Raw genomic sequence first — 11194 nt, 5'->3', positions numbered from 1 at the left:
CTCCCTCTCCAGTCCTCCCTCCCCCTTTGACTTCTCCCTCCACCCTTGGCATGGCTCCTCTTGCTGCTGCCTGCTGCCGGAGCTTTTCTGCACCATTTTCTCCCCGATGCCAAACGCCGTGATCTTGTGTGCTTTCTCTGCCCAGCCCCTTGATGAATATGATGACCAACGTGACTGGAGCGTGGGCCTTCAACCTTGTGGCCTCATGAGGCGTGACATTGAGCGTGGTGAGAGTGTGAGGACGACTAGAGATATTCTCCTTAGGAGGCAATGCTATCAAGTGCAAGTGTGTCATATTATTACCAATAATACCCGTGGGAGGGTCAAGAGGGCCTCTTTCCCATGTATCTTCCTCATGAGTCCACACGAAACCACACTTATCTTTCCACACGTTCCCAACACACACGGAGCTCCTTCTTCATTGCTTCCGCTCCCCTCTTCTCTTCTTTACTTATTTGGGTTTTCAAAATTGCTACCTTTAACATTGTCTATCTCTCTCTGCTCTGTCCTCTCTTTCTTTTCAACTAGAAGAGTGCTCTCCTCTCTTCTCTTCTACTCATTGGGTTCCTCTCTCTCTCTCTCTCTCTCTCTTTCAGAGCTCTTTCCTCTCTTCTCTTCTACTTATTTGGGTTCTTCCCTTTGACAATCTCTGTGTGTGTCTCTATAGAGTTCTCTCCTCTCTTCTCTTCTACTTATTTGGGTTCTTCCCTTTGTGACAATCTCTCTCTGTGTGTTTATTTGGGTTCTCAAAATTGCTGCCTTTATCATCCCTTGCACTTGTTGCACTGCCTATATTGCCTCCCTCAAGACTCATCTTCGTTGCACACGCAGCTGGGCTTCGTCTTGTACTGCTCCCTCCTCATTGCAAAGCTCCATCTCAGAGGACTTGCTCGGTTTGGGTGACAGCCCATATTGTATCTCGTCTGGACTGTCTGAGTGTGTGAAGTCACGACGTGATTGATCGACTCTGCCATTCTCAAATCTCCAGACCTCTGCCCTCTTCCCCTGTTCGCGGCTCAGCTTCATATGCCGCCATGATTGTTTCCACTCTTCTTCAGCCCTTCTCAGTGAAGCTTTCTCTCATCTCCGGATCGCTGCTGTAAGATCTACCTCCATTCTCTTAAGCATAGATCGATTCCTTGCTTTCTTCCATCTGGAAGTGCACACTTTTGCCTCCCCCAGAGCATCTTCTGCTTGCTGCGAAACGCCCCGACTTTCCGAGACTTTTCGAGTTTCACAAACCGATTCTCCCCTCTTGGCTGTCCTACCCTCAAATTGAAGCTGCTCACAAGGTACTCGCTGCTACTCACAAGGTACTCGCTCTCTGCAGTTGTTATGCTGTCGGTGTTTTTGGGATTACACTAAATCTTTGCAATCTCGCTAGCGTTGTGCTCTGCTTGCTCTTTCTTTTTTCTTCGTGATATTTGCTCACACGGTTGTCACACCCGTAGAAAGTACTATCGCATCGCATTAATACGTAGAATTATGTACGTGCAGGATGGAGTTTTTCAAGAAAGCAGAGACAGTGCGACTAAGAAGCCATCACGGTAAATACCTCTGGGCCGATGAGGATGAGTGTATGATATCGCAGCGTAGGGACAGCTCAAAGCCAAATGCTACATGGAGTGTAGAGATTGACGAGGATACCTCTTTTATAAGACTGAAAAGCTTCTATGGCTGCTACTTGACTGCAACGGACGTACCCTTCTTGCTTGGGATGACTGGGAAGAAAGTGTTACAGATGAAGCTCGTGGACTCGGATTCCTCTGTGTTATGGGAGCCTATCAGGGATGGCTATTCTGTCAAGCTCCGAAATTCCCATGGGAACCATCTTCGTGCAAATGGTTCCATACCTCCTTGGCGGAACTCTGTAACACACGACACCCCACACAGAACAGCAACACAGGATTGGATACTGTGGGAGGTGGAGACGGTTGAAAGCGCTAAGAGTCCTTCATTCAAAGATAGTGCTTCATTCAAAGATAGTCCTTCATTCAAAGATAGTGCTTCATTCAAAGATAGTGCTTCATTCAAAGAGGTTAGTACTGTTTTTCTGAACAAAAGTAGAGTTTTGCACTATATCTCTAGTAGAATTGCTAATGATCCTCTGTTGACAGGTCTCACATTCTCCAAAGATAAAGCCCGATAGTCGGATTATCCACTACACTGTTGCGGATGATGATGGCGAAGTTTCTGAAGATTTTGAGCTGCAGATAAATTTCAAGGGACATGATCTAGGGCTGCTAACAGAAACATTGAAGGAAGAGACCGGCATTACGGAAGATATCATTGTGTGCTCTCGTAACCATATAAACAGCAGGCTTTACCCACTTCGGCTACAGCTTCCTCCGAACAACACAGAAATGTACCTTGTAGTGGTCAAAGCGTCTTCCAGAAGTAAGTTGTTTCGTGCTAAAACTTCTGGCATATAAATTGTATGTTTATGTCTCTCTTGCCCAAGAAAACACAGAAGTTAAAACTTCTGACATGCAAACATGCAATTTATTCTCTTTCACTCAAAAAGACGTAGCCCAGTCGCCCTCTTATTGTATACAACTGATTCTGGAGGGTGAGAGCTTGTATGGAGTTGGTCGTCTCATGTGTATCCCTCAATATAGGCCACATTTTGAAGGACATTCTCGTCTTCCCACCGTGGCCATTTCTATTCCAGCTGTGACCTTCTTTGCAAACATGTGGCTCCTTATCACCAAAGTGTTTGTGCCATGATAGGAGAAAAGACAACAGGTCGATAGACACCGAAGTAGCTTGGATGAAGACAAAACAAAGACATTCATGCCCTTTTGTGATAAACGAAGAGAAGATACAATATTATTCAACTAGACTAGATATGAAACTAAATTGACTGGCTGCCTGAAAGGCATTGAAGTAGCAGCAAAGAAACTGCTTCCAGGTTGTGCTATATATTGTATTTACGCATGCGCCATGAGGGTGTATGCTTAAGATCTAAACCCACCAGATAAAATCTGCATTTTGGTTTGGTTTTCACATGATGAGATTCGACATGCATGCACGCGCACTCGCATATAGACGCTTAAGGAATTCCGGAAAATATAATGTGTACGAGTATCACCAGATAAAATCTGCATTTTGGTTTGGTTTTCACATGATGAGATTCAACATGCATGCACGCGCACTCGCACATAGATGCTTAAGGAATGCCGGAAACTATAATGTGTACGAGTATCATCCGACACTCGATGTGATAGGCTTTCCGAGTTTATATGTTTATGACGCTGTGTTCATAATGTTAATTTTGCTGTATATGTCTTGAACATATTTTCATTCGCTTGACATAAGGTATCTCTGCTATGCATGTGCAGTTGCGAGAACTTTTTCAGAGGCAGTTTTGGGTTCTGACCGGTATGGAAGCAAATCTTTTAGCCACTCCATCTCCTTGAACGACAACTAAAGTTGCAAGTGGTGGGTAGAGATGCTGGAAGTTCCTGGACAAGCTGTGCTGCGGTGAGAAAAATGTGCGTTCACTGATGTAGATCCTTCAGGAGCAGTAGCGTTCATTCAATTGTATACTTCTCAAGCCGGTCTTTGAATTCCTTGGCTTTGACAAAGTCATCAAGGCCTCACCTGCGATAATGTCATGTGGACTTAAACATGCAGGCTTTGTTTTGAGTGATCGTGCAGGTTGTTAGTACAGAAGGGAAGTGCAAATCATGTGTGCCAATGTGATACCAACTCTCTGCAATTTTTATTTGTGGTGAACATGTGAATTTTGTGGGCTGAACATTTTGTCAGTTTAGCAGTGTATTTGTATTGGTGTAAAGCGTGTTCTTGATGGACAAAATGTAAGTTTGTAATACAGGTAAAAATGGAAATCTGTAAAGCATTTTCTTGAGGGTAAGAATGGAAGTTTGTCATTCCACCAAGTTTTCAGTTTTAATTTGTGGTGAACACTTGAATTTTGTGGGCTGAATATTCTGTCAGTTCAGCAGTGTATTTGTACTGATGCAAAGCTTTTTTCTTGAGTGCAAAATGGAAGTTTGTAAATGAGTTTGAATACAGTTTTCTGCAGTACAAGTGTTCCTCTCTAGTAGTCTTCTTCTTCTCTTACCTTGCGCACACCTTGCTCACTTCTTGGCTCTTTGTGTCGTCCTATTCGTCGCTTTTAGTCCCTCTTGCTATCTTTTTCCTTCTCTCCGATCATGATCTATATATATTTCGCCACCTGGGGAGCGTTGAAGCCCACGAGCAATCACTACATTGGAAAACGTTTTGGAATTCTTCTCGGATGACTTTATTAAAGAAGATATAGGAGAAGCCCTCTTCTCTTGCTGCTGTAAGAAGGCTAGTTCAGTCACATAAGGAAATTGTAGAAGACACCTCATCTCATCCGCACATCGTCTTTTCATAAGAATTAAAGCAATTGTCTGAGCATCGTTTAGTCCTTGCAGTGATCTCACAATGAAGGGTTGTGTCCTCAGTGAACTACTCCTGGAACACGGATCATTTAGATGTTCTTTGTCACCCGTCCATATACGTGAAATCTAAATCTAAGTAACTCTTACTTTTTGCATCAAACTGTGACTCAAATGAGCAGGCTGATAATCTCATAAGCTGCTGTTGCGAGGCCCAAGCGCAAGTCATAACAGCAATTGACGCTTCTCTCGGATTGGAAATTAGTAAGGCTGTGATTTGAGGGAAGAAGGAACTCAGCATCCCCCCCTCGCTTCTTGGTTTGTGTGGGATGTAGATCTAAAGAAGAGGGGTCTTTGATTGTCATAGGTGAGAAAGATCTATGACTGATTCTACTATCTGTTTGCCAGGATCAAAGAGATTGCTAAAAGATGACAATTTGAATTTTTCTCCTCGTGGTGATTTTACCGACGATCGATTACGATCATGACTATTGACATTCAGTTAATATGCTAGTTTCTTATCCATTTGCGAGACTTTTTCTCGGCGCTAAAATTCTTGGTGCTTATATTCTCGGTGTTATCTTGGTACCCAGGGAAGGGCTCGTTCCCTCGGATTATAATTCTTTGTGGAAGGAAGCGCGCCACCTCCTTGCCCACATTGTGTGTGGTTATGATAATTATATATTATGTATTATCATACAAATATTTTCAATTGCTCGTTTATAACCAGAATTCTTACAACAGTCCTCTCTTTATCAATGCGAGGGAGCAAGGAAATCTAATCTGGATACAAGATCAAAATATTCGACACCTTAATTCATATGATTGTACTCCATGCGACAATATTGCATAGACTGCAAGGAGGATCAGTTATTGTATCACCTTATCCATATATTTGTTGGACTTCAGCTTCCAAAATATGGACATCATGAAATCAATAATAAATCATGACACCTCACATTTGCAAGGAGGATCGGGTCCTAACGGGCCCTGTGTCGCGTCTCATGTCCACAGTTTTACTCATTTGCTTTTTCTCTTTAAAAATTTGATAAAACACTAAGATTCAGATTCAATTTTGAGTTAGTAGTTATGTACTCAATAGCAGAAAGGCTACCTACCGCAACCTAGTTCTCATCTCTCTCTCTCTCTCTCTCTCTCTCTCATTTTTACAAGCACTTAGGCCCATACAGCTCCAAGGTGGATCTCCTATTTTCTTTCTCTCATCCTCTCTTTATTCTCTGTGCTATCTTGCAAAATATCTGCCCCTTGCATAGATTGTTAACCATAGCAGTTAACATGCCCCCCTTCCTACTCACAATCCATCCTTGGATTGGACTCGATGCATGATCTCAGACTTCAAGGCATAGGGAATTGATGAATTTCAAAAGATAAGGGGTTTTGTGAGAGGTCTCAAAGACACTTATAAGGTTTAGGTGAAAAGAAATTCTCCTAAAACCTTCAAGGAAGCCATTAAGTATGCCCAAATATATGATGATACGACGGGGAAATTCAGAGTTGGAACTTCAGAGCAAATAGGTTTTGTTCCAAAGTTCAATAAATTTTCCAATTTGAAAAGGAAGGGGCACTTTAAGAAGGAGGTTCCTCAGGCACCACCTAAGAAACCTCAAACACAAAGTTATCCTCTCCTGAAGAAAGAGGATTATGAAAGGGCCATGCAAGAAAATCTTTGCTTCAAATGTTTGGGCAAAGACCATGCTACTTGAAACTGCCCTAAAAATAAACCAGCGGGAGCTAAAGCCCCAAATAGACCTCCACAAAAACAAGTGTAGGATCAAGTATTGCCGCTTAATGGTAATGAAAAGTACATTGCGGTAGAGGTCTATCATGAGGATAGCACCCACATGTGCTGTCTATCATCGGCAATGTGGCAGCCCACCTTTGGTCCTCATGATCTAATGAGGATGCATGGAAAAATTAAGGGGCAAAGAGTAAGAGTAATGGTCGATGATAGTGCAACATAATTTTTCTTGAACTACTCGTTAGTTAAAATTGCATGAGAGTCCATGTTGAAGATGCAACTATTTTTCGTCATGGCCACCGACTACGCAGATATGGTACCACAACCCCGGCAGTCGATTTGCTTGTGCAGTGATCCTAGCTCTTAGGACTGGGCATTTATTTGCTGTATGATTGGCCATGCAGTGTGGACACCATACATTTTCTCGTCGTGGATAAGTTTGAGGTGGCGACTAAACAAGATAGATTCACTTTTTGGCATATTTCTTTATCATGTATGGATTATGCAACATATAGTATTGTAATGATCATGTGTAACCTTTATAGATGTCTTCAAGCTCACCAAAGCTCGAAGAAGAGACTAGTAGAGCAAATATTTATCAAACGAGTCTTGTGTCATTGTGCACATTGCAAAGGACAATGTTAACCCTATGGCAACAAGGGCCAAAAGTGCAGTCTAGGACAACTACTATGAGAGCATTGTGTGTGTAGAGTAGTGGCGGCAAAGCTCTGCTTGTAATATCTTGAGCCTAAAAGATGGTATGATAAATCTTAAAGGATGAGGATAGCCGAAACCCTCTCTAGAAAAGATCCAATCATACTTGCAAAATCAGGATCTAGAGAGACAAATACTAAATCTAGAGAGAGAAATACTAAAAACCTACACTTTCGGAGGTCCCTCCACTTTGTGTAGAGACCCAAAAGGTCCCCCCCAAAAGTGGAGGGACTCATGTCCAAAAGGTCTCTTACAAAAGAGGTCCCACCACAGAGGTACCTACGGATTGTGTAGAGACCAACATGTATAAATATCTCTCAATGGAATGAAGCTCCTGCTCTTTGGGGTTGCGTGTTCAAGAATTTGGTAGCTAGATTTTTCATTAGATACTCTTCTACCAAAGTTGGAAATGCAAAGGCATTCTACAATATTGATCTACTCATGTCGATATGAACAAACTTTTCATTATGTATCACTATGCCATATTTATTTTCTTACGACTCCATCCTTTGATATAACGTTATGAATTGAGTAATGTATTTTGCCATATCGGTGTAAGCTAGAGGGATTACATCTTCTCACGAAATTATTCTAGTCATGGATGTTTTTATCGAAGCTATACTTATATATTAATATAAAATCATGGCGAAGGTCTATCGAGCTGTCTTTTTCAGTTTTACAATCTTGATAGAAAATAGTATAATTTTATATATTTTCTTTTGAATTTTGAAGTAAAAGATGTAAATCCTGGCGAACTTTAAATATTTTCTCAAAATGTATGAGTGTCCAAGAATGTGCGGGCATCTTTTGACATGTTACACATGGAGACTCTTGGCCATACAAATGGAAATGTATTGCTATCCTTTACCTACCTCGGATGTCGTGTATGTGCAACTTTTATGTTGATAGGTGGCTGCTTGGACCAACAGTTGATTGTCTATTTGTGTGGCATGGACTTTGAGCCATTTTGGGCTGGCTTGGGTACCCCTGTCTCATGTTATTATGGTTTGTGGGATGGTATTGGGTTTTATCAACTCAAATATCAAGGTGCTTAGCCCACGAGGAGAGTCGAGCATGGACTATGGGCTAATCCCCTTAGCGTACCCTCTTGTGGCTTGGATAGCAATGGGTTGAATGGGGCTCCTTATGGTTCTTATGTGAGAGTTACAACTTTGTAAGGGTTAAATAACACTAGAGCATGTGGAAATTTGAATAAACATCCGAATAGCCATTTATTGATCATGTGGAAAGGAATATCATGTTTAGCCACCCCATGATTATTAAATAGTCTTTTGGCATAATTAGATGCAAATGGTCGGGCAATAATCATAGCATCCATTAATCAAACTTTGGGAACTTACTCATAGAGAGCTTGATACATAATGTAAGAAGCATTCACATTATGAAATTTTCACAGTACAAGCATTAAAGAGGGTTTCTTCCATCAAATGAAAAGAAAGTTCCCTTCTAATAGTGTGGGATTAAATAATAAACTTATGAAATTTTAGCATGCTCTCACTTTTAATGCTTATAGTGAGTAGCATGCTTCCACTCTTTGATATTTGTATATAAGGTCAATTTGGTAGAGGGAACAAAATCAACTAAATGCTTATGTTATCCAAACTAGTATGCCAAGTTAAGTCACCATGGATAGACACCCTCACTTTGCTAGGCCTTACTTCAAGTATCACTTGAAGATCTTGGAGTAGTTATGCTCTAAGCTTGTTTTAATCAAAGTATGACTATGGGTTTTTAGGTGAAATCAAATTGCTTGGCAATATTAAATGTTGTTAGATTTCTTCTAACAATGACACAAATGTATTTGTGTACAAGTAGATGCCTAATAATTTGAGTCTTAATGAAATCTCACTTTGTTTTAAGTGAAAGTATTCATGCTATTATGAATTTTAACCAAAATTCAAATGCTTGATACATCAAACATTGAGAAACTGCAATGTTTCTCTCAACATTGCAAAAACTTGCTTTGTGTATGATTAAATTCCAAGGCACTCATAGTAATGCTAGCTCTCTCAAGTTTGAGCAGCAGCAATTGGGTGGAACTCTTTTAGATGCAAATTGGATTTTGTAATGTTATTATTTGTATGAACTTTTCATGGTACTATTCAATATTTGTATCAATTATATATATATATATATATATAAATTACATATAACAAAATTTCATATTATTATTCAATATTTGTTGGATTTGTGGTAGACATGTGAGGCATGTTATATGTGACTTTGGGTATTGGAGTTTTCATGATCCATAGCAAGGGCCAGCTATAAGTGCTCGGGAGGGTTCCCTTCATAAAATTTTAGTGTAGCACATACATTCAAAAGGAAGGGTATTTTAATTTCACTTTTCGTAAAATTTTAACAGGATTACAATAATAGGAGGGGTTATTTAATTCAATTTTTTTAAAAAATATGTTAGCTCAAAACTAAAGACGAATGGTTTTATTGGGGGATATATTTACTTGAGGAGTGTTCTAAATATCCTTTTAACGCACGTCTTACATAGGGTTTCTTAGTAGTGCACCCTGTGAGTGTAAGTGCAACTTTTATGTTGATAGGTGGTTGCTTGCACCAACAGTTGATTGTCTATTTATGTGGCATGGACTTTGAGGCATTTTGGGCTGGCTTTGGTTTGTTGACCCCTGTCTCACGTTACTATGGCTTGTGGGATGGTATTGGGTTTTATCAACTCACATCTCAAGGTGCTTAGCCCATGAGGAGAGTCAGCCATGAACTATGTGTTGAGAGTTCACGCTCAACATCATGTGATCATGTGTGCATAGCACCATCACGTGATCATATGTGCATAGCACTAACCTTATCGAGTGCTATAAAGGAAAGGGTTAGATTCCCTAACCCTAACCCTAAAAGGGTTTGTATATATTCTATTTTTTCAACTAAATCTAGTGTACAGTTAGTCATTTGTGGTGTGCTCTCTAGCTGTGCCCCCTCTCCTCATCTCTACTCTTCTCCTCTCCCCTCTTCATATTTTGTCATGGTATTAGAGCTCCCTTGCCTTCCGCTGAGGCATTGCTCTTCTTGTGAGAGTGAGAGAGATTGAGAGATTGAGAGGTTTCTATCTTTCATTCCGTTGATGAAAGATTTCTGTTCATGTGAAGAAAATTTCTGTCCGAAGTTTCGATTTGATTTGAGAGCTTCTTGAGGTGTGAGAAAAAGTATCTTCTTCTTCAATCTTTGAGTGTTTTTGGAGAGATTCAATGAAAGAGAGGGAGGTTTTCAATTTTAAATCTGTGAGAAAGAGAGCTGGGAGGTTTCTAATTCCAAATATGCGACAAAGAGAGCTCTGTACTTTCTCTTAGTACTAGTGAGCCTTTGAAGGAGAGAGAGAGCGCCATAGTTTTTTAAACCTTGCAAGCAAGGAGCCCCACAGCCTACCGAAGGCTCCTCCAACTGCCAATGAAGGAGCTCCAAGCTCACAACGCCTCATGCTCAGCATCGGCTCATAGGCCGCTCATCAACGATAGAGAGTCCAAAGCCTTTGCTCCAATAAGACCTATGCAAAGGCCGCCTCCATCTGCGCACACACACGGGCGCCACCAGCGATGCAACCTCTCCACAAGCAGCTCCTCTGCACCAGCAACTAAGCCAAGCAACGTCCACGGGCCTCTGATCAACAGCACCTGCAATAGCCAAGGCCTCGACTTGCTTCTATCTCCAGCGCTACTACTGATTGCTGCCAATTGCTCAACCTTCACGAGCATCGACCTATGTTGCTCCTTCCTTGCTCTAGCGCCAACGAGCCTTCTCACGACCAAGGCAACACACTGACTCTCCAGTCACTACTCGGCTCTGCAACCGGCTCTTCATCAAATCTCTGATGTTGCGAGCTCCATTGGCTCCTACGACCTAGAATACCAGTAGCGCCAGCGCCAGCACTAACGGCTCCTTTCTGCGAGCTCCCTCGCTACCCGCACCACTCCTCAACGAGCAATGAAGGGCCTCCATCAACCGGCCGACCTCCATAGCCTCTGCAAAAGTGCTCATGGCGGCCGACCTCCATACCTTCACGTGACGCCCGAACTGCAGCTTCCGCTCTGCCCTCACTCCTTCACCGGCTACTCCAAGGTGAACTCCAATCAGCCTCTTCAGGGAGCTCCGTGCAAGCACAACACAAGCGGCGACCACAACACACCTTCACCTTGAAGTTCCGTCGATGGAGATTTCTTCAGTATCTTGCAATGTTCTTGCCTTCAATCTTCGACACATGGCAGATTAGATTTGACTTCAGTTAAATGGTATAGTCAAGTTAACCCCGGTTAAGGTATGGCCAAAATTGTGACACGTGGCACCC

General features: G+C 41.8%; 1 protein-coding gene across 2 annotated transcripts; it reads left to right on the top strand.

The window, feature by feature from the left end:
* Positions 1-735: 735 nt before the first annotated feature.
* LOC147899394 (actin cross-linking protein (DUF569)) lies at positions 736-3687 on the top strand. 2 transcript variants are annotated; one of them, XM_087378028.1, is made up of 4 exons: positions 736-1292; positions 1498-2038; positions 2118-2397; positions 3342-3687. In XM_087378028.1, the coding sequence occupies exons 2-4, from the start codon at positions 1499-1501 to the stop codon at positions 3428-3430; spliced, it is 909 nt and encodes a 302-aa protein (XP_087234154.1). In that variant the 5' UTR covers positions 736-1292; position 1498; the 3' UTR covers positions 3431-3687. The 2 variants fall into 2 exon arrangements, with proteins under 2 accessions (XP_087234154.1, XP_087234155.1); XM_087378029.1 differs by having other exon boundaries at positions 736-1313.
* The last annotated feature ends 7507 nt before the right edge of the window (positions 3688-11194 follow it).

Source organism: Dipteris shenzhenensis, chromosome 8, assembly GCF_047967505.1.
Source record: "Dipteris shenzhenensis isolate YYH24624 ecotype China chromosome 8, Dip_SZ_1.0, whole genome shotgun sequence".
Lineage (NCBI taxonomy): Eukaryota > Viridiplantae > Streptophyta > Polypodiopsida > Gleicheniales > Dipteridaceae > Dipteris > Dipteris shenzhenensis.
This window is presented reverse-complemented; position numbering and strand designations above follow the sequence as displayed.